Here is a 24768-nt window from a genome sequence, read left to right as displayed (position 1 = left end):
TTGGGGGGGTCCTCGTGATACAAAACACAAACGTGAGCCTAATACTAGCCAGAAGTATTACCAGTTACACTATGACAGAACGCACGGGAGAAGGCGATAATTCCTTATAACGTTTTGCATACTCATTCGGCTTATAACCGCATATAAGTACAAAGGTATATAATGGGCGAAACAAATATTGTATATCATGAGACAAGTGAATGAAATAAAAATTATATTTGCGATAATGCTTATAATAGTGTTCGTGTAATAATGAAATAACTTCGTGGTGTGTTTTGCATTTCTTAAATAAAGGAAGAATTTCTTATAAATTTCAATTTTATTTTATTTCCAAACCACATTTTCACATGAAACTTTTGAAATGAAGAGCTGTAACATGCGAGTATCTAGAAATAAAATACAAACGAGTCTACCAATAAAAGTAGAATTTAACAGAACAAACAGAACAGAATAGAGGTAGCGCAAACCCAGATCAAAATTCAACACAAATAAGTAACGCTTTTAGTGCGCGTTTCGTCATTCACACAGATACATGGCACATATAAAAAGGGACTGTTTACAAAATTCAGATTTTTAACAGTATTTACAACTCATAGCACTGCTTCAGACTGAAGCAGATTGTCGGACAAACATTAAAAACAAACAAAGAAATAAAGCTCTTACAGTTTTTTTTTTTTTTTTTTTTTCATGTGTTTAGAAATAAGGAATTTCTAATTTTCCAAGTACATCTGGAAAAACTGATTTTTTTTCAAAGTTCTGTTTTATTAAATATTATTTCTGATTTTTCTGTCACTCACTTTTAAATACAAAATGCAGGCATGTGGAATCTGAAATCTACCGCTACACGATAGAAATGAAATAAGTGTAGAGCCAAACTCTGTTATAACGATCACCAAGGAACAGATTCCTCTTTTTCAGTATTTTCTGGCAGATGAATCGTGAATTAAATGTTTAAAGGGGAAAATTATGATCAAAATCAGCATTACTCTTTGCTCATTATAGATATTTTCGTTATTCCCGTGCTTCGTAACAGAGTTCGACTTTATATATTAAACACGATGGATAAAATGACTTAATGTTTATAGCTTTTCTTTTTCTCAGTTTTACAAACGAAAAACTTAAATTCGGTTACACTTTGTTGAGAATGCTCTCAAAGTCCCTTCCCGCCCCTCTCGAACAACTCATATAAGGGGTGTACCAAAATTAACGCAAGATTTGAATTTGCCATCATTCGTGCAGTAAAGTGTTGGCAATCATTTGATAGCTGATAGTTCAGGGTTAGTAGAAATGAAGCGTTACACGACAGAACAACGTTTTTTCATCGTTGAACAATATTTCAAAAATAATGAAAGTCTGGAGGCCATAGTTCGAAAGTTTCATACAAAATATGGTCAACTGTGAAGAAAGTAATTGAAAAAAAAATCCAGGCAGACTAGATCAATTGTTGATGTTAAGCACACCGGTAGTCCAAAACCAAGCCGTTCAAATGTCAATAGGGAAGCAGTGCATGAGAGTTTTGGTGAAAGTCCAGAAATATCAATTAGGCATCGTGGACAAGAATTACAAATTTAAAGAAGCTCTCTACAGCCTATGCTTACAAAATTTCAATTGACACAAGAACTGAGGCCTAATGACCACGTACAGCGAAGAGAGTTTGTTTAATGGATTACTGAACGTCAACAAGTGAATGCCGAGTTTTCGAATAAAATCATTTTCAGCGGTAAAGCACATTTTCACCTTGATAGCTTTCTTAATCGTCAAAATTGCCGCATTTGGGGTTCAGAGAACCAACATGTGATTGTCGAAAAACAAATGCATCCTCGCCGTGTCACTGTTTGTTGCGGATTTTGAGCTGGAAGCATCATTGGACCATACGTTTCGAAAACGTAGCTGGTCAAACAGTACTTTGTTACTGGTGCTCGATATCACGACATGATACCACAGTTCTTTCTGCCTAAATTTGATGTTATTGAGGTGGACGACATGTGGTTTCAGCAAGATGGTGCCACATGTCGTACAGCCGGTGAAACAATTCAGTTACTGCATGAGAAATTTCCTAGCCGTGTGTTCTTTCGTTTCGGTGATGAGAATTGGCCCCCTAGATAGTGTGATTTAACGCCATTGAATTTCATTTTATGGGGTTATATAAAATCAAAGGTCTATGCCAACAAGCTCATAAGCACGAGTGGATCGAAGGAGGAAAATCAACGTTGCATCAACGAAATTCAGCCACATTTATTCAAAATGGTCATGGAAAATTTCGACAAAAGACTGCGTAAGTATGAGCAAAGCCGTGGAGACCATTTGCCTTATGTGTAATTTCATACATAACCCTATCCTGTGTACTTTATGATTCAATAAAAAACAGCAATTTAAAGAAAAAACTGTGTTTTTTATTTAATTCAAATCTTGCGTTAATTTTGGGACACCCAATAGAAGAATCAAACTAGTTGTGGTACAGGAAATGTTACACGAATTACTCCCGAATTCATTGTTTCGAAAGTGGTATGTTTTTATTCTCAGGAAAGGATAAAAAGAATTATTTCATTACATTACCTGCATTCATTCTGCATTATACAAGGAATTCTTAAAAATCGTAAAAATGAGTTTAATTGATGTATATGGGAAACGCAAGATAGATCCGACATCATTGCCAATTAGCCCACGTCTCTTTTCTTTCCAAAAAAGAAAGCTCATTGCGTTTTTTATAAGCATTAAAATTAGCATCCACACTGTTTCCTAAATTCAACAAATTTACTCAACAAATTCGCACCACTCTGGGTGCGAAATGCAAGCGAAAAGAAAATCTTTATTATTATTTTAGTTTTTAAAAATTAAATAGCATAGTTTTACTTTTATTGAGAATATTATTAATAACTGTTCAATCTAATTAAAACTTATAACTATATATTAGTTTATTATTATGACGGAATAAGAAAATACAATGAAGTTATAAAAAAAATGTAAAAAAAAAAAAAAAAAAAAAGGACACGATTTATATTGCTGCACATTTGAGGACTTTTTCCTCTATTTTCTGTGAATTAATTAATATCTGAAAATAAGTACAGAATTTTTTTTTCTTGCAAAATAAAATATCTTTTTTTATTTGCATAAAAAATTAAGAAAGAAGCTACTAAAACGAATGTTTGCTTCTGATTTAACAATTACTACCTTTTATTTACTTATGAAGTAAGTAGATTTCCAGTAATTTACATTATTTGCATGGGTGTATGGATGAAAATTGGCTTATTATAAGCAGTCAGTCGTTTAAAATTGGTGAAAGTAGTATAGTTTAGACACCATTTCGTCATTGCCATTAAGAGCAGAGCTCGCATACTACTATAGTTAGTTCGTAATAGGATAAAATATATGATGCTTGTATTTAAAAATTCTTTAAAATGTGCTTAAAATTAACGTCATTAAAACTTAAACATCAAATGGAAAAAATTATGCTTTTTAGGGTTCATTTACATCAACGAAATAAAATGTTAATGATGTCAGTAAGTCTACCTAATTGCATGTGATTACTGTAAAACCAGATTAATTTGAAAATAGATTCTTATTTTATTTAACAAAAATGATAGCACATCGTTCTATATTTTTATTATCTGTTAATAAAGAAATACTTATTCGTAGAAAACAATGACTTTTGTGTATTGAAACATTTTACCCACTCTGGAATATACTCTATGCAACTATCTTCGTTATTCCTATCAGCTTGACGTCATTTCCTCTGGTTCTTAGGATGTTGCCATTAGAGAGATCCAAACTCTCTTTTCCTATTTAATTGTTCCTTAGATTCGTGTGTCCCACTCAAGTGTGTGACGTGCTGTCTCACTAATATAAATACAAACTCTTCAGCTAAAATACTGTAAACAATCTTAAAACTGATAAGAATTATAAGATTTTTAAGGCAAAACACATCTAAAATGAACACTATTCCCGTGTTTTTAGTTACCAGTTACATAATTTTAATCATGATATGTATTATACTTCTCATATAAAATTCGAATGTAGCAGAATATTTTGCTGAAAATTCCATTAATAAGATTTCACCGAAAATGCAACTTAATTCTATCTAAATTTTTCACTTCTTAGTTTCTAACTGAATTGAAAAGAAATACATTAAATATTTGTAATTCATGTTTATTTAACAGATCGAAAGAAATCTCATCGAGATGTTTATTGTTTCCATTTCGCGAATTTCAAGCACTGCCTTTTGAAGACATTATGTGCTCCATGCCTCGCACATAAGCAATCAAGTGAAATAAAAGCAGAGGATCGTCTCGAACGAAAGAGTGTTCTCCCCCCTTCAAATAAGCACACATAATACATTAATATACGATGATATAATATCATAGGAAAATTTTTTATACTATTTGTTTTGATATTTTGAAAAGATCATTTTAAATAAAACATTTTACAGCTTATGCCAGGTCTCAAATACATCTTGTACGATCTAAAAGAAGCCGATTTGTTTTAAACAAAATGGAAGTCTTTCTATAATTAAATTTTGCCTACTAAATATTTACTAAAACTTATATAAACAGTAACATTAATGAAGCAAAGGAAAAAATTCCAATTTATATTTATCTTCTCTCTGCTATCTAAAGGATGATATTTGCAAAAAAATTCTGATGGTTATACTTTCCAATTCAAACGTATTGACAGTTAAAGATTAAATTTTCAGATTTGCATTTATTTTAAATGATTTTAATACGTTGAATAAGCAACTAAATAATTTATTTAAACTAAAAAACAAAAATTGCGAATGTGGAACAAAATTTGAGAATCGATAATAATAATTTTTCGTCTTTCTTTTCTTTTTTAGTCCAAAGGGATTTGAATCCCGAAGGACTATTAGTTTCGTTTTGGCATTTTTTAGTCCAAAGGGATTTGAATCCCGAAGGACTATTAGTTTCGTTTTGGCATTTTGCGTCGGACGGATAAATGTCGGTTCACTTTTCAAACTCTTGCCATAAAATGTTAGAGTCCTGCATTATATTTGAAGAAATTAAATAATGAAAATCTGCGTAAATGTATGTATATTTCTCACATTGTCATAAAATAACGGTACATAGAGTCATCGAATTCTGAATAACGTAATCCTCCAACGAATATGAGCATGTGGAAGACCAAATTTGAAATTTGAAATTTGTTTTATGATCGATTTCCTATTTTTTAAAACTTTGACGAATTTTTGATTAACAAACTCAAGGATTTCAAAGCGAGCAATGACAACGTTGTGCAGAAAAAACATTTTTATCTCCAGCGCGTGAGTCTCTGTATCGGAAATTCTAAAGATATGCTCGTTTTAAAACTATTTTGCGATATTGCTGTTGCACTGGATCTTATGGTTTAAGTGCGAGGAACATGATATTTAATGAAGAAAGGTAAGACACAAAATGTTAAAAAACGCCCCTTTGGACGTAATTTAAAATCTGAAACATTTCAGATTTTTTTTTTTTGTTTAATTTTTTTCTGACGCATTAATTAAAAAAATTACACATATTTTTGTGTGGTAGCGAATGTCAGTTGAAACAAAGATAAATATATAATTTGCCTCGGCTGCCAAGTTTGCCTTTCAATATGGATCAACGTATACAGTAAACATATCTAGCAAAAATTCCGCAACTGAGAATATTTATCTTTTGATAAGTACGAATAAAAGTTACTCAAATCTGAATCTTCAAAACTTTGAATACAATTTATATTTCTTATTATATCAATTTATATTCTTATTTTAAATTTCTTGGGGCGTTTGTAGAATTTTTAATATGTCACTTAAATTCCTTTCTAATGGTAATGAAAATAATATAAAATTGGACTCCAAATCATTAAAATTTTAAACCTTCCAATTCTTGTCATTAACTAATTAATGTTTTAATTAATATGCGGGAAATAAGTTCAACGCCGAGTAAAATTGCTTCGGGCCGCTAGTGTGAGACCACTGCCTTACAGCTGTAATTTCTAACAAACTAATTATTAAACTACTAAGTCTATCGTAATGGCTTCAAATTATTTCAGGTGATCAGCTAAAATCTGAAGAAAAATATAAGAGCAATTTCCTTTTAATCTTACAATTTTTATATATACTTATTTACTTTTTGAAATTTTAACAGTTAACACTTCGAGATTAGATTTAATCTGAAGTTTTCAGTTTACGTTTTTTTGTGGAGGGGGAAGGGTCAACAACCATTCTTTTTTTTTTTTTTTTTTTTTTTTTTTTCATTCTACAAAAGATGGTTATTATCATTTTTAATGAAAACCACTTAGTATATATTTTTTAAATAACTCTTTAAATTCATGTGAATAATTTTCCTTATTATATTTAGGTATATTAGCATTTATAAACTGGCATTCTGTTTTGTGCAAATGTGATTACAATTAGTAAAAGCATTAGAGCTATAATTAGCAGTTTAATATTCACTTTATGTTTCGAAGAATGTCCAAAAAATTAAATGAATCCTAAAATTCTGAAAATTTCTTCAATATTTTAACAATGGTCTCACTTTTTCTTTCATTTTTAAAAGGAGATCTCGGAACGTTTTTATATTTTTTCTTCTTTTACCGAATAAATATATTTATTCAGAAAGAAGAAGAGGAAATTTCACGTTGTCCTCACTGAAGTTACTGTTATTGTTATTATTGTAATCAGAGTTAAAAAATTTCTTATTTCCTCATCCTAAAATAATATTTCTTACGATCAAAGTAAAACTTCATGAATTTTTAGATCAATATTAAATGATAATGAAGGAAAGTAATATACTTGCGATTTTTTTATTAAATTTTTTTCTGGCACTGCTACAAAAGTACGTAGAAATTTTCATTCAAAGTTATACGCAGAGCAAAAAACTGTAAATATTCCCTCTCTCATTAAAAAGTGAACGAAATGGCTATTAAAATTTAATGAAAAGTACGTACGTTTGTTATTAATAAAAAATATTCCATTAAAAATATCTATTTTATATTTTCTTACGCGATTAGGGTAATAATTAACGAACTTCAATGGAAAACAGTGAACAGATTTCTTCTCAATCCCATTACAATTTAGGAAATAAGATTACTAAAATAGAATCATAGATAATGTAAGATAGTAGATACAATTAAATTCCACCGAAATCTTATTACTAAGATAGAATCCTAATATAATTCCAGCGAAATCTTATTGAAACGAATATCAGCAAATTATCATATTATAACAGAGATTGAACTGTACAGTAGATTATTCTTCGTACATTTCAACAATTTCATCTAACTGCACGACTTCTATTAAATCGTTGAACACAATATGCACATAGTATATTGTATTCAAGAATTCATTTTATCTCACACTGCACGTGGTCCCTTAATATGCAATTTCAACGATTTGCCTGTTTGAGTTTCTGAGCAAGCTTCGGGTCAATATGCTTACACCATGGCTCTTCCAAATTTCGTGATATTTTCAGGTTTCTTTCTTGTGGGAATTATTAAATATACAAAATCTGTCCCATGCGAAACTACAGGAGATTCGTAAATGTCTGTATATTTTGCTCTTCTTGCGTAATGGGCGTAGGCTGGATGTCTATCAGCGAGGAACCTAACCGGAACGGATCGCAGAACTGAGGCTGAGAAGCTAGTTCAGACAGCGGCTTACAGTCTTGGGCAATCTCTGGCCCTTGGCTCTGCTGCCTAAGGAGATTGCGCCGCCATTTTGCTCGAGCGTTCTGGAACCAGACCTGAAAGGAAAATAAATAAATAAACACACACACACACATTTGTAAGATAAACTCAAAATTGTAAATTATTCCCTAATTCCTTGTTTTAATTTGTGTGCCTCCCCTTTCTATTCCAAATTGTTTATAATCATTTTCTGGACTGGGGCTTACCGCTTCATGCTTGCTTATGTAATTCTCCTGCAGTGCGACAGTTGCTCGTATCCAGTTGCAGATCCACAAATGAAACAAAGAAATCAAGTCTATAAATATCACTGCTACTAATGAGCAGCCCTTCTCGCTGCGCATAGTTGCTGCTTCTGTCAAAAAAGATGTAAACAGTACTAAACTGTGGGATGCAAGAAATAAAATTGTGTTGAAATTAACGGTCAGTTCTGAAAAGCTTCTCTTCTACGTTATCTCATCTTAAATATACCCGCAGTTGTTTTTCAAATCTTGAAATTATATAACTACAGAAGTATTACATCTAATTAATCGGACAGGATCCCTCATGTCGAAATGGAAATTTTTTCTCCAATGGAAAGTTTGAATATGGAAATTTATTATCCAATGGAAAGTTTATTCAGCCAGTCCTTCAAATCGTGGCTTGTGTGATAAATTCATGGTAATGTATAGAAAGGGGAAAAAATTCTATCATCGGTTTGCGAAGGCGTTTTAAATACTGCATCATTTAATCGATCAGTGAATCAAATGATAATCACTCGTAGTGTATATGTTCAAACGTGCTTTGAAGTTTAATGATTCTCGTGTTTACTATTGCTTCCTTTGGCTCTTATAGTAATAAATAATTCAAGCGTTCTTTTTCGCTGGTACGGGGCTAAAAATTGTGTTTAAAGGGTATGCTAGAAAGTTATTTTCACATCTGTTTTTCTATAACTGAATTTTCATCACAAATTGGCATTTTTCTTACTAAATTGAATTTTGAAAGTGTAGCTCTGTTATCTGAAAAAATATCATTTTATGATATTACCTAATTAGGATTTTAATAATTTGATATCATAAATTAAGTAAATTTTAAGATTATTAAATTTTATTTGGAGAACGTTACTAAAAATTACTGTAGTAATAATTAGAAATTTGGATTATTAGTAAAACAATGTGAACTATTTTTCCAAGAGATTTTGGAATTATTTTGAAAATAAATTGATGAAATAATTTTGAAAACTGATGTAAGATATGGTGAATAATGTTGAAGTTAATGAATAATCGTATGCAGAAATAGAATATATTAAGATAAACTTTGAAGGCTTCCATCTTACGAAAAAATATTATATAAAAACTATTATTTTTATTAATTTTTTTATTGTTATATAAGGTTGCGATTTAAATTTTTTTTAATGTAATGGAAAGTTTCACGCAGTTCAAAAATACAATTTGTCTTTAATACAAAGAATGGAGGCTTTTATAAATAATTCCTTCAGAACCCATTTAACCACTGGTGAAATAATATATAAATTAGTTAATGCGGATTTACCCAACACATGGTTATGTTTGTATTTGGAGAAAGCTGTGGGATCTTTCAGTTTTGTGTAAAATGAAAAAAATTAGATATAATAATAAAAGAAGAACCATAATTTTAGTAATACTATTATTACAAATGGTATTAAAATGCAAGTTATAATAATAAAAATTAGTTACGGTTTAAAATTTTGAAATTTGTTGTGATAATTTTTAAAAAAGTAATCAGTGTAAAAAAAATTTTATATTTGTGAAATTAAGTGAAAAGTTTGGCAAGCCTTCCTTAAGCAAATATCATCATGGAATTTTTAAACCTAAGCTTATTTTTAAAATTATTATTGTAATGTAATGTAAAATTTTATTCGCTAAATTTGTAAGTTCTAGCTTGAACATACAAGTTATTAATCTTCAATTGAATTTGAATTTTTGTATATTTGTTTTTATTTCAATTATATAATACTGAAGATTTTTATGACCATAAATTATAATTAATACCTTTAATGTATTTATACAATGATAAAAAACAATTACTTTGTACAAGGAAGGGAGGTTTTTATTTTCCATTGTAGTTAAGCACCTACAGCCATTAGCAGGTGGTTACGCTGATTCCCTTTTAACTGTCCTCAAATAATTAATTACACATTCTCATACCCAGGCATTCCCCATTATAGAACTCGATAAGTAAAGAGTAACAAATATTTACTTTCGAAGATTTTCGTTTTCATCGCGATAAGTTTCTATCTGCTCTACTTCCATAGAAGCCGTTATACATTAGCCAGTTCCTGAAGTTAATCAATTATTTCGTTGAGCCAAAGTTAATGGGGAATTAAAAACTAAGGCGGAATTTGCTTCGGAAATTTTGCTTCTATTGCTTCGCTTATGAGTTTAAAATTGGCAGCCAAAATCTGGCGGAAAAAATACTAGCTGCGTTATACTTCTTTAAACGCTAATCTTTGATTTTTCTGGACTTTTAATCTGGAATTTTCATCATATGCAATTTACCTGAAGGACTCTTTTAGACAACCCCGTTTTCTGGGAGAGTTGCTTGAGATCTTTGGCGTCAGGATTATGGTTGATGGAAAAATACGATTTCATGGCTCTGAGCTGGTGATGTTTGAAGGAAGTCCGCATTCGCTTAGGCCGCGTCAGATGTTCACTGGAAGTGCTACTATCGCTGCCCACAGCCGCTAGACTACTCGAACTATGCTGCAAAGGAGACTGATGATCACCCGATAAAGAACAATGGTCGTCAGAACTCGTCACGGATGGTCCTAAAACAAAACAGTGAATTAAATGTATGCAAATATATAAAGCATGAGACACAATTTCAGTGAAAACAAATATATTAATTATTAAAAGACCTCCAACCATTGTATATTCACTAGCACAAAGCTTTAAAAAAAGAAAAAAACTGAAATAATAATTCTAACAGCAGTTTTTTACTATTTTGTCATCTAAATATGTTTCTCTGAGTTTTTTCGAATATTTTTAAATGGGAGCTTTCGGAGCAAAAGTCACCATTTATGTTGCACGTTTACCGGCAAATTTTCAATTAGCTTCATGAAATAATTACATTTTTTAAATTAGTCATCAACTTAATTAGATTTAAATTACAATAATACAATCTACCTTTTTCCCCCAACAGATACAAAATATAAAATAAGAGTTATGATCTATTGATGGAAAATTTGTTTTAATACCCCTGCCCCCCCCCAAATAAGTACATGTTTTAATTTACTAAAGGTATAATTTAAAATTCCAAAGAACGTATATTAATCGGTCTGAAAAGCATTCCCTTTTTCTTTTCTTTTAAATGCAGAATTTTTTAGATCTAGTGGGAAAAAAAAAAAAAATTCTTTTACATAACCATATTCCCTCTTTCGACTTTTCAGCAAGGCTACATTCTCTCCTCGGCTTTCAATTATTTTTCTACTCACTAGATGGTAGCACAGGAATTATCATCCATTTGTTTAGACAAAGTACAGGATTTCTTTCATAAGCATTCTTTTCATCAAAAAGTAGAACACTGAACATGCGATTATCACTAACCGTAGGTTTAATTGGAACTTAATTGAAATTTATCAAAAAGTTGTAGTTACGGTGAAAGCAACAGAAGTTGTAGCGCTACACGCGGAATGAGTGCCAAAAGTTAAACAGAAGAAACTGTTTAACTTTTGGCACTCATTTTTTGGAAAATTTCACCATAGCATTTTATTTTGGGGATAAAAATTGTAATTCTCAATATCTGAAGGCCAGAATTCCAGAGTTATTCCTCTCACTGATTCGTTTCTCAGCATGGATTTCCTAGTTTCCTGAGTAGGAAACCAAATAAGAAAATTTCGACTCAAACAAACTCATTTCCTGTTCGAAGATATGGTAAAACCTATTTTGAATCTCACAAGTTTTCATTTGACCAATCGCCATATTGCGATGCAATGTCAAAGTTCATGATTAATTTCAGGATCATTTGTGCTAATTTTTGCATTAAGTTTCTTCATTTATTTATCATTAAACTGCGCAGAATGATTGCAGCATCCTTAACGCTTCTTTTTTTCGATGAACTGATACCGATTTTTATGCCAAAATATTACCAACAACCTACTGTAGAATGAAGTATTTTTTTAATTATTTATTTATTTTTATTGTAACAGAAATTTTTTCAGTTTATTATAAAATGTTTTTGTCAACAACAACTGGATGAAAATTTTCATCTCATCAAGTCATTTTTATCTAATTAAGATACAATAACACGCCGAATAAATACAAAAATCAGATAAAAATATATTTTGAAAATATAACGCTATAATGAAAAAATAACGCTGATTTTTGTTGTTTGACTTCTGAATTAGTCATTTTTATCAATTCGATTTTCGAGGGCATCGAATCATCGGAACTACAATGCCTTTTATTTCAAGATATAAAAAAAGGTCTGATAAAAGTATCTGATAGTAAATCATTTCTTTCTTTACAACATCGATTGGAATACTTCCATGTGTATCAGTGCTAAATACAAATGTAATGAAAATTCTAATTAGTCACATTTACAGAATATTGAATTGATGTGATTTGAAAAGAAAAAAAAAATAATATGCATCCTTGTTGCAAATGTTTAAAGAAATGCTATCCAAACACTTCATATACATAAATTCATCAACAAATTTCCCCTTTCGAAATGAACTACATTTTCTACGAAACATGTTTATGGCATTTTAGTTCGACTGGCACAAACTTAACTAAACTATCTTAATATTTGAAACACTTTCAGAGTCCGTAAACAGCATGGCCAATTTTACTTCCTTTCGAAATAAGGAAGTATACTATAATCGTAAAAAATTTCTGGGTATCACATTTCGAAAGAAATATCCATTTTGACCGTTGCCGAATCCATTTTGACTATTTTGGATGACGCCTGTACGGAGTAGAGGACTCTTTTTCCAAAATGAATTGCAACTTGGATTTAAAATTGATTTTTTTCGTGACGTTTCTACGTACCTATGTATCTCCCATAACTCAAAAACAATAAGTCGCAGAACGTTGAAACTTTGTATATGGGATTGCTGAACACTGAACGCTGCTCAAGTGGACTGCCGCCCTTAACTATAGTAAGCCTTACGGTATTTGTTTCCACTTGGCAGATAACATCTAGTCGTGCACCTCCTTTCTATTACAATTGCAGTTACAAATACATATACAAATATAAATATATCAATTTAATCATTGAGATTTCTAAGTTTTCAATTTTTTCATTACATTTCTACTATTTCTCTTTTCTGGTTATTGCAATTAGTAATGTTTTATTCCTTTCTGTAGTCTGTTTAGTAGTTAGGTATCCTTTTGTTTTCTGAGAGTACGAATGCATGTAGGAGAAGCTCTGAACTTATTTGGGACTCGTTGTAATATTAATTATTGTTTATAACAGTTTTAAGTCTCAGAGGCACGAAACACGTATTCGGAACTCATTAGTCGCCCAATTGAAAGCTTTAAACACTCTTCCCTTGACAAGTTCTGTTTGAAGCAGTAAACAAGATTGCTTTTTTTTTTTTTTTTTTTTTTTTCCTTTTTCATATTTCTTAGCAGTGCTTTATGTGTGTACTTTTCACTGTTGGTTTGATGAACTAACTTTTAACCGGTTCAAGTTTCCCGTGCACAATTACTTCACTATATCCTTAGACAGGATAATCAGGATTCTCTTTTACCTATGACCTCGAACTTTATATATGTAAAATATAAAAAAATACGATGGCTTTGCTTTTCGCGAGCACGCAACTTTTAATTAATTTTCTGCAATTTAAGATCTTTTCCCTAGACCAGTACCTTCTAGAATTTGCTATCCTATTACGTAACCGCTACTATAAATACTGAGTACGCTCCATTTTTCAGTCAGATTGCTTCCTAATCTCGCTGCTACAAGACTCTGCGCTGCCCTGTCCATCTTTTCTTTCTTTGTTAGGACTAGTTATGACGCATAAAGTTTAAATTCAATCATACTTAGTTAAAACCACTATGGATATATAATTTAAAGAGTGCTATCTAAAAGGAAAATGATCTGCTAATTGGAGCAAATAAAAACGGGTAATTAAAAGCTAAATCAGTTTGTGTCGTCTTTGGATATTCTCCTTGCCATTCTGCGAAAAGACACACACACACACACACATATATATATGTAAGAAAAAGAATATGTAAAAGATTAAATTAGCAGCGTAAATTAATTTCCCTTCTCTATTTTAAAAATAATAACTCCTCTCTGCACTGCGTCATTTCGAGACTATTCTATGGCGTATCATTCTTACGTAATTATGATGATATAAATGGAACTAAAACTCAACCAGCCAATAGTAATTTTAGAGCAATATTAACTGTCCAATCAGAATGCTTTGAGAACCAAAACTAACTCGGTCTGATTTGAGATTTCATCCTGAACATAACGCACTTGCTTTCTATGCTTTGGCCTGCCCGCACTGCAATTTGTCTGCTCTTTCTTTCTTATTGCAAATTTATCTAAACTGTAAGATCTCTTGGAATAGGTACAATTAATGTGCCAACTTAATTGTCGCCGCAACATGTTTGCTGAAATAAAACTGAAGATTTCATCTGCATTCGCCTCCCCCAATTTCCTGGTCATTGCTTCTGAGTTTGAAAAAATCACATATATATATAATTTTATACTCGTTATAAAAAAAATAAAATTATAAGAAGTTTGATTCCCGTACTATAAAAATTGACCTGGGTATTAAATTTAAAAATTTACATCTTTTGATATTATTTTCAACTTGCCTCGAGCAATCGGTTAACTCTAAGTTACAGTAATTGGGGAAAATAGGTTTAAACAAAGTGCAGCCAAAAATGCGTATAATTTAATGGGCTGCAGAAGGAAGTCGTATGGTGTTCACATCAAATTGGGGAGCTTAAGAAAAGGATTCTGTTGCTTGAAGTAGAATATAAAGTAAGTTATATCTGTTTGCAGGATGATGCTCTTAACGTTATACTCTTAACGTCTGGATGACACTCTTAACGTTATACTCTTAACGTCTGGATGACACTCTTAACGTCAATAGAAGACGTAAAAAGGAAGCAGGAGTCGGTGAAAAACGTGCAGTGCCCTCGACGGGACTCTAAGCCTGCACCTCTCGAATACGCGTCGAGTATACATCCAATGACCCTACGAAGGCATGCGAAAAGGAGGGAGAAAATACCTTACAACCTATTTCAAGGAATAACTGCACAGCTTAAAAACATAGTATTTAGAGGACACATAAACATTTTAGAAACACAACATTCCAAATTCATAACTTTACTAAAAGGTCATACATATCTCAGCAATAGATGAAATATTATAAAAGACAATCCAAATCCTGATTATTTTATATATTTCCGTATTTTGCTCTAAATCAGCATCGAGTATCCAATCTCTTTATCTCTCCTGCACGGCAGACTAAAATAAAGCGAAGGAATTAATTCCATGGCACTCATTTAAAACTTTCCCACCAGGTCAGCGGAAATTGCTGCTCGACTGATTTCATAGCTCCGTCGTTTAACTGCATATAGGATTGAGTGTTTAGTAAAGCTCGTTCTCTAATGAGATTAAATTTGCTGAACGGTGCTCTCCCGATGTCATCCGAAACCTTTCGCGTTGGAAACTATTCCCGCTGCTAGCCATTTTCTCAGTATTACCTGCTGCATGGACGCAAACGTGATTAAAATGAATTATGCAAATGCGAGGGCTGATTTCGAATGGAATTGTAGCTATCAATCGGATACAGTTGAGCAAACGAGGATTTCAGGAAGCTATCGCTAAGAGACAATAGTTGATATTCAGATTTAATTTTGGAAGCGGAGGCTGGCGGGAGTATTGTTTCCGTAGGAGGAAAAGAGGTGTCATTTTTCATCACTTAAAGAATTCGTAACCCTTAACTACAGACGAAATCGCCCCCAAAATCTATCCGCTAAAACAGATTTATGACAATCTTAATTACGTTCATAAATACCTAAAGTAGATATTTGTTGCTATTTAAAAATTCTACACTAAGAGTCGTTTACTAGTCGATTCATATATAGTATTTCTGTTGTCTGGCAAAAAGAACACACTACGTACATAATAATCTATCGCTGGTTTTTCTGGAAAGAAACGTAACTAAGCAAAATTTATTTCGGGGGAAAAAAAGGGGACGTGTGATAGGTTGTTGTTGGGACTAATCCTCACTTGTCTGACAGTACTATCAGAATAAGGCCACGGAATGCATTGCGGCATGCAAAGCAAGACTGCGCCTGTCGTTGGCAAAAGCCTTGAGCACCATACAGGTGACGAAACGACTTTGCGACTCCCAATTTCGATGGAAAGCATCCCGGAGAGAGGACTGGTCCCAGCGTCTTTCCCCTCTTCGTCTACCACCAATCTCTCGAGAGGACTTTCGGCTCGCTGCATATTTAGAGTGCCCCATACCGCACAGACACTATACACTTACAAACACCCATGCCTTCTCCGGGATTGGAGCCCGGGTATTTCGTGTGGCAGTCAGCGTCGCAAACCGCTATCGGGTTGGGCGGCTTGTAATAGGTAAAGCCAGAATAAGATAAAGAGAGTTAAGTTCATAAAAAAAAATTTCACGTTCAGTTTATATTTGGATTATATGAAATGGAAGAAAAAATAATTTACGTTAAATTCATCAGAATATCGAAGAAATGTGTTATCGATCCTTGTACTCCATTCGCCCATGTCGCCGTCTTTAAGCAGCAGTGCACTTCTAATTCAACGTTGCCAAGTGAAATGACAGCGCCAGGAAATCGAATACTCATACGCTCGATCTCTTTGCCATTAAAATTGAACATCAGCAGGAAATTACCGGTATTTTAACTGACAAGGTAGTTTTCGATTTTCACTGATTAACACTTTTCCAAATTAAAAATAGATATCTTAAGACTTTACAACGAGTTTTTTAGAAGTACGATAGAGATTTTTGCCGTCTCAGGTCAAGCAGTTTCTTTTTATCTGACCACTTAACATATACCTTTCTTCTTTAAAATATAACTCTTTATATACAGACGGGCCCACATTTTGTACAGGAGCGATATTATTTTCCAATACATTAATAAAAATAATGAACTAGTGTTGTTGTTGCTGTTGTCACTAATCTAGCTTGTCTGACATCGGAACAAGCCCACGAAATTCATCGCGGCAAGGAGTACCACATTACTCCTGTCGTTGGCAAGAGACTTGGGCACCATATAGGTTATAATATCCTAGCAAAATTAGTCCTTGAAAACTAGAATACTTAAGAACTGTATAGCGGCTTATAGCAGAGTTCTATTCAACAAGCGTCCAAAGAAGGGTTAAATTTATCCTTTATTCCAACTCAAAATAACTGAGAGATGACCCCTTCTCGGGCTTATAATAAGCTCCCACTTGGATTTTTACTCAAGATAGAAAATAAGAAACTAAGCTAATACTAGCTAAAATAAAACCAGCTGAAGCTGCACGGAAATAACTAACAGAGTTGGTTATTAAAGGTTACTGGCGAATAGTAACAGGCAATAAGATCCAGCGTCCCACAAGGAAGTATTCTCGGTCCAGTACTATATCTTTTCTACATATCAGTTTCCTCACCCTGGTTTGGACAATTACTCTTTGTTAGCATGTTATGCCGACGATACGGCGATTGCAATTAAATCCATTCAAGCTAATCATGCAATAGACAAAATGCAAAATTACCTCTATGCCGTAGAAGACTGGTGCACAAATTGGCGAGTAAAAATCAATGCTAGCAAGTCACAACTTTTAATTCTTAGCAAAACTAAGAAAAACATTGCTTTTAAAGACCTCTATCTTTTTCAGGAAGCTGTTCCTTTGGTCACAAAGGCCAAATACTTAGGAATTATTTTGAACCAAAGGCTCACATGGTCTAACCACATTAATAGTGTCAAGAGCAAAGCCATGGGCATAATATGCAGATTTCTCCCGGTCATTGGAAAATATTCAAATCTTAGCTTGCGTACCAAAAAACATATTTATACCACTTGCATTCGACCGAAACTTTGTTATGCTGCTCCTGCTTGGAACACGGTCACTCCAACTCAACTGCATCAATTACAAGTAGTGCAAAACAAATTTCTGCGCATTATTACTGATATCTTATCCGCAATAAACCTTTACACAGAGACTTAAAACATGAGACGATTCCGGATTACATCAGAAGATCTAATGAAAAATTCTTCAACAAAGCTGTGCAATGTGACTTTGTTAATTACTCCCAAGTCTTTAATTATGAAATTCTCTTCGAAGACAGAAGCATCAGACCACTTGCAGCTCACACCTTCATGGGAGGAGACGACAACCTTTTCACTTAGCTCCTCAATTGGTAGCTGTTTATACTTCCAATGCATCTGATTTTGATTGAAGTTCTTCTGTAGCTTGAATATTGTTCTTGGAGATTGATAAAACTAATGCTGTGGGATTTTTCGCATTGTGATGATAAAGTAGAGTTGTAAATAGGTTGCTTAGGTTGTTGTTGAGTTGCTGTAGTGTATTGCGTTGAATAGTTGTATTAAATTGTGTTGTATAGTTGTATTGTATTGTGTTGTATTGAGCACTATTGATTGAGGTTGTTGAGTTGTATTTGAATTTGTCATTGGAACCATTGCTGTAGTGTATCTTCTCATATTGTTGTCATTGATTTGCATTCTCTTGGGTCCTCCTTGAAAGCTATGATCGCTCGTCACGTTTTGCGAACTTGTCCGATTGGATTGTCTTGCTCCTTTTGGTACTTCTCTTCTTCCCTTTTCTCCGTTTTCTCATCTGAGATTTTCTCCACGTCCGGATTTCTTTATGTCAAGTGCCCTTAGGCTTTAATTCTGGAACCGGCAACATTGCTCTTTGCACTAGCTCGGTCGATTATAGAGTCTAAATAACAGGCCCGTAACAATACGGCCGAAAACTAGTAAGATTAGACTTTTAGCAATAACATAGCTGCAAGGCAGAACACGTTCTCCTAACGCTGTACTAGGCTCTTCTAAACTCTTGTATTGAAGTGACCGAGACTTCAACTTAAATACTTGTTTCTAACTCATTTACATTAAACGTAATCCTAAAAACTCATTCTGGTTGGAAGACGATTATGGAAACTGAGGACGTAAAGTAAAGGTTTGTTGCAAAATAAAAATTACTATTAAAAAATTAAAATAAACCCTACAAGGTGATGGAACGGTTTTGTCCAGTTCAACCCCAATTTTGAGACAAAGCCCCCGGAAGGGGTTCCAAGGGTTTCCCACCCCTATCACCAATCCACACGAAAGAATTTACGGCGCGCGATATATTTACAGTAACCCCATGTCGCAGAGACACCATACGTTTACAAACATTCATGCCTTCTCCGGAATTCGAACACGGGCCCTTCGGTACGGTAGTCACAGTCACTAACCACTATGTCGATTAGGCGGCTTAATGAGTTATACTAAAAATAAGTTACCAAAGACTAAGGACAAGGACCGTTCCACTTAATAAAATCAACACTCTGATAAAAACTTGGCAAATTTATTTACTTTTGAAACAGCTGTTGAGAACTATGTGGTTACCATTCTAAGCGTTTAACAAATGTAAGTAAATATGCATAAACACAAAAATGATCTGATTACGGTAGAATCTCTTCCTTTGCTAGAACTACATATATTCATTCATTGAATCTCTTGAACATAATCGTTGAAAGGTATTTTTATAAGGTATTTTACGTTAATTAATTAATTAATATGATTTAACCCTTTACTATAACGTCTCCTTTCCGTAGCGCTCGCCAGGATGCAAATTATTTGTTTGAGTCGAGGGTTTCGAATGTTTTGGAATTTTTAGCAGCCTCGACTGCAGTTGCATCTTATCATCAGCTCTGCGAGTGATTATAAAGACGTTTTCGGGCAGTGATTGAAATCTTTGCGCAATAAAAGCCCTACACGTTGAATTTCAGCGGTTTAAGAATTCTTTATTATTTACTTTAAGCTTTTAATATTTCGTATTTGATGAAGCACAGGTGATATGTTAACAATATATCGACATTTCCTTTGCAACAGTAGAATTAAATACAAAGCACGTATTCTCGACACTTAAGGATTCCGTTCTATAGCCAGTTGTTAATATTTTCAGACATTCTTCTTTTTAGACTCGTGCCATTATTGCAGTCATAAGTATGCGAAAAATACTTTGCTAATACAGAAAATTCCCCAACCGCATTTGCCTTATTTGTACCTACCCTTATTTTTAAAGTTTTTGCTTTATATTTGGAGCAATCGATAATTTATGCTCAACGAAATTATTTTAATTGCGCTTTGTCGAGGCAATTAAAGTATTTCGGGGCACCTAAAAATCAACTGTTGTGTAAAAGGCTTTATAGGGCGCCCGGCCAACATTTCCCTTTTCCCGCATTGATCTGCAGAGATTGAAAGCTCCTCCCCCGAACGGATCCATGGTGACGCCCTTGCAATGATACGTCCACTTTCTCTTTCATTTTCTCTCATCGCTCTTTCTCCGGCTCAAAACAGTCTTCCTCCTCCTCTCGCATCACCGTTGCCAGCATCAAAAATAATAATATCACGATAAAAATAACGGGAAGCAGACGAAGGAAAGCCTCGGCCAATGAAAAAGCGCCTTTTGTCTCGGTCGTGATTGATCCGTAAGAGGTGGCTTTCGGCTTGACAGAACAGGAACGGAGAGCGATAAAAACGAGACAGAGTATTCGCTGCAGGTTAACAAGATTCAGCATTCGAGGGAACAGTGGCATAAGTTGCTCTCCAACTCACTATTTCTCATTCACACACAATTCAGAAACAAAGAATCTTCATACAGATTCACGCATCCCCAAATTCGACTTTTTTAAGCATATGTCACTTACTTATCACAAATTTTAATAAATTAAAAAAATTCAGAAGTATTTACGTGTTTTAGTTTCAGAATAATTTCTCTCTGTTTTGTGAGCATCACAGAAGAGTTTTTTTTTTACCTTTCACACACATTTTTTATCTATCTCTATTCTTTCTCTACCTATCTTAATATAACTCTTATTTAAAACGAACGAAAAGAAGCACTACTTAACAATTATTTAAAATTCAGCTTTTTTCGGATAGCCATGGTCTTATACTATTCAAGAGTTCGACCCCGGCGATGGTATAGCGCAGTTTTCTCCGCTCCTGCTTCAAAAATCCTAATGACTGTACAGTGCTGCCCGAACTAAAGGGAGTGGATGATGGTTCTTCACCACCAGGATTTGGTGATTGAGTCCCCTAATCCCCGGTCGTCCTTTAAAAGGGGGAGTATATAAGGCATTTTTTCCCTCCTTTTTGCATGCCTTCGTGGTGTAACGGTAGCACACTCGGCGCTTATTCGAGAGGTCCAGGTTCGAGTCCCGGCAAGGGCATTGCTCATTTTTTGTGTTTCCTACTTCGAAAATCCTAATGACTCTAAGATCTATCTTACTGACATTTCTCTTAATTAATGATACTATAAATGAAGAATAAATTTATGGACAGCATACCGTGTTATTCGAAAAATACTTAAGGACTTTTCACCCACATTTATAATTATTCTCTTTGACGAATTACACAAGCAGTTCTGATATCAAACTGTTTTCCATCAACTTAACCGAGCACCCTTCAATATTTTCTTTAAGTTGTATTTCAAATTATCTTTTGATGAAGTTCTCCACTGCCTGATAATTTGATGTGCCCTGGCAAAGTATTTTCCGACAACAACAAAATAAGACACCTTTTGAGAGCTACCACCAAGAGAATACGGAGAATATTCCAAATTATTAATCTGCAATGTGGTTGGAGACTGTCGTATATAGTCGAGCGTTATCCTGAAGCAAGAGAGTTCCGTGTCTGTTTAGAAGTGCAGGTTGCATAAAGCATAATGTGTATGTCATAAAGCATAATGTGTAATGTCATGTGTATAATATCAAGAATATCAAGCTACACTTATCGTTTCACCTTGTGGAAGGGATGAGCAGCGAGTAACACCAGCAGAAGACCACCATGCATTTTCTTTGGTTGCAGGGGTGTCTTTGAAGTCCTTTCTGAAGCACTTCGCACTCCACTGTGACAAATGTGCAGGATTGTTGTAAAATGGCCCATCCATAGTGACAGGAACGCCAGAGGGTAGGACTCCATGTCCTGGCTGGTGTCTCGGACCTGCCTTATACAGAATTAAGTCCAGCCTCCAGAGGCGATCATTGTGGACCGTGCGCCAAACGGCCGGGCCGGCCCGCCCACGTAAACAGAGCGACGGGACCGCATCCATAATGACAATTTGTTGCATTTTTTTATTTCTTTAAGAGAGAACAGTACAATTACCGCCCGTACTTTGTTTGCATCAGTGATTTCGTCAGTCGCCCAGTTACCCAACCTGCTTACTTTTCCTGTTATTGTCAACTATTGAAAACTGTACGTTTAGTGTCTGAATGATTTCTCGTACTGTTTGTTATGTATATGATTCGATTAAACACTTTAACGAAGGAAGCTTAATTTTACGAACCGTCGGTACGTGAGATGCTTTATTGTTGCTTTTATTCCAGTAGATGAAGAAATTTCGCAATTCCAACTAGCTATGGCACCCATACTTGACTGGCTTCCATGGCCGACTTCATGTCGGTCGAATTCAATATTTAATGTTCACTGAGCGAAATAAATGCAACAATTGCACCACCCGCGATGGATGCTGTTCTACAACAAAAAAGTGTGCACAAATTTTTTCTCTCTTCCGCAGTCAGAAGAATAGGTAAAAATGCATGGTGCGCCAGAAACTTCACTACAGAATCGAACAGGTATTGCCCCAATACACTAACCTGCAAGAGTATGAAGAACTTGGATTGACTCTATTCTAGTTCTAAGTAACACTGGAGTTCGTACATCGGAGTTGTTACATTTAAACATAAGAGGATAACAACATAAAATTAGGCAAAAGTACATAAATAATACAAACTGTTTAGGGTACTCATTAAAATATTGAATAACGTATATACAGTAGAGTTGATATTTTGGAGATCGTTGCACTGGAAATTTCGTACTATTATGTAAGTAGGTAAACCTATGGGATTGGATTTTGCTAATATCTTGGGAATCTGGTTCTTACTATGTGAGGATATTTGTTACAGGTAAGACTGTACTGAGCTCAGATGTTTCAGTCCAAAGTTCATAAATAAAGTTGAAGGGCTCAGCTCAGTATGTTTGATGTTTTGAAGCATTATGGAAATTGTTAATGCTGCTCGGAATCAATTATTGGGCTAGACATTGCTCTTTCCGCGTTTTCGTTTTCGGCCCTAAGGTGTGACTTAGCCGAGTCCTAGAGCACTGAGCTTTAAGTGCATTTTCATGATTTTGGGATACAGGTGGCGTTGAGTTATCACCAGTCTTTTAAGGTTAAGATCTAGATTGGTGGGTTCCAAATGTGTAGGCCACTTGTAAGAGGACAGAAGAATAGATAATGGTCTGCATCTAATTTGACTCCGCAGACGCAATTGTCGCTATTAGAGAGGTTCCCTTTGAGAAACTAATCTGGTTATGGTGGTAATAAATTAGGAAGGGCTTGGAGCTTCTGATTTCTGTGCCGTTTTGGGGAAGAACTGTTGAGTGCGCCGGCATTTTGCAGCATTATTCCACTCTTCTTCAGTCAGTAGAAACATGACATCATTCAACGGCCCACCATCGGCCGAGAGGTAAAGTCGTTGAACACTGGTAATTCGTTCAGCGTTCGAATCATGGCATATGGGGTGGCTGCATGGACATTTTCGTGATTCTCTTCATCAGTAACGTGTATGCGAGCAGGATTTTCTTAGAAAGTCCTCCACGGAAGCCTCCTTCCCCATAGGCAGATAGTCTTTGGGTGCTTTGGCCATAATCAAATACCAATCATTTGTAACATCCCAATATTTCATCTACTTGTTTTCAAATAGATTTACTTTTTATAGACATTTCAGTTATTTAGATAGCTATTATTATTAGATAGTTATTTTCCTTTAATTCAGTTTTTTCAAACTGATTTTAATATAATCTTATTCAAAAAGTGCACGTTAATAAATGAATAGTTTTTCAATATTCCTTTAAATGTTATTTGACAGTTATTTTATATAGACAATTTATATTAGCCGAAATTTTGCTTGAAAAAATATTAAAAACTAACGTAATTTTAATTGAGCACAAGTCTGAGAGTTTATTAACTTGATTTTTAAAATTTAAAACTACTTAATATGTGTCCATTTAAAGAATAAAACATAACGTTATTTCCGTAAAGGGTTTTTTCTGATTCTAGATTTTAAATCGCAAGAGTCTTCTAACACATATCTGTTTTATTTCAAATAATTTTTTTATGCTTAAAGGAAGACAAAACATTTTCATGCATCCTAATATGATGTTACATCATGAGATTGATTCAGAATTTCAAGCGTGAATATATAGCACGTGTTTATTACTCTTCCAAATATTGGCTTCTAAATGAGCTTGTAAGAAATGTAGTAGCTGTTTCCAATAAAATTTATGCAATCCAATACGAAATTTTATGTGAGAAAATAGGTTGTAAACTCGATAGCAGTAGATTTTTTTAAACAATGTTGTAAAATACATTCAAACCTTGAAAATTTCTAACATATTACCAAAGTACAGCAATACATGATATACTTAAGTGAAATTTCGATGTTTTGCATGAAAATTTCCATTACAAGGTCGCACAAAAACACGGAAGAAATATATGCTCTACAAATTCAGTTGCAGCAATTATTTGAAAACAAAACTTTCTATTTCCTCGCGAGAGATAGAATTCAAAATTTTGTAAAATTTTGTAATAATAAGCATTTATTTCATCACAGGTTTCGAGCATTTTTTAAACCAAAAAAATAATAGATGAAAGTATTGAAAATTAGAAAAGCTGCTTTAAAACTGCGTTAGAAGGAATATATGAAGTGAGAGATAAAAATATCTCGTAAGAAAAAGAGCTGTTTTTATAAAAAGTGAAATTGGGGAACAATGGAATAGCTATAAATGGAAAACTGAAATATCAGACTTACAATTATTAATACTAATATTATTAATATTTTAAGGGTATTCTTGTTTTTTCCTTTGAGGAGAAAAT

The 24768-nt window shown here is 33.7% G+C and overlaps 1 protein-coding gene across 1 annotated transcript in view; it reads right to left on the bottom strand.

Moving 5' to 3' along the window:
* Positions 1–300: 300 nt before the first annotated feature.
* The window catches only part of LOC118202605 (LIM/homeobox protein Lhx9-like), a 111785-nt gene continuing 87317 nt past the window's right edge, over positions 301–24768 (bottom strand). The window contains exons 4-5 of the mRNA XM_035374782.2: positions 10176–10444; positions 301–7718 (exon numbers count right to left, since the gene is read on the bottom strand). Of these exons, the coding sequence (XP_035230673.1) occupies positions 7500–7718; positions 10176–10444 (488 nt within the window). The 3' untranslated portion in view covers positions 301–7499. The remainder of the gene's footprint in view (positions 7719–10175; positions 10445–24768) is intronic.

This window comes from Stegodyphus dumicola, chromosome 9 (genome assembly GCF_044657685.1).
Source record: "Stegodyphus dumicola isolate Sdum_Otavi_A_Nest chromosome 9, ASM4465768v1".
In the NCBI taxonomy this organism is placed as follows: Eukaryota; Metazoa; Arthropoda; class Arachnida; order Araneae; family Eresidae; genus Stegodyphus; species Stegodyphus dumicola.
Note: the sequence above shows the minus strand (reverse complement) of the source record. Positions and strands in the feature narration are given on the sequence as shown.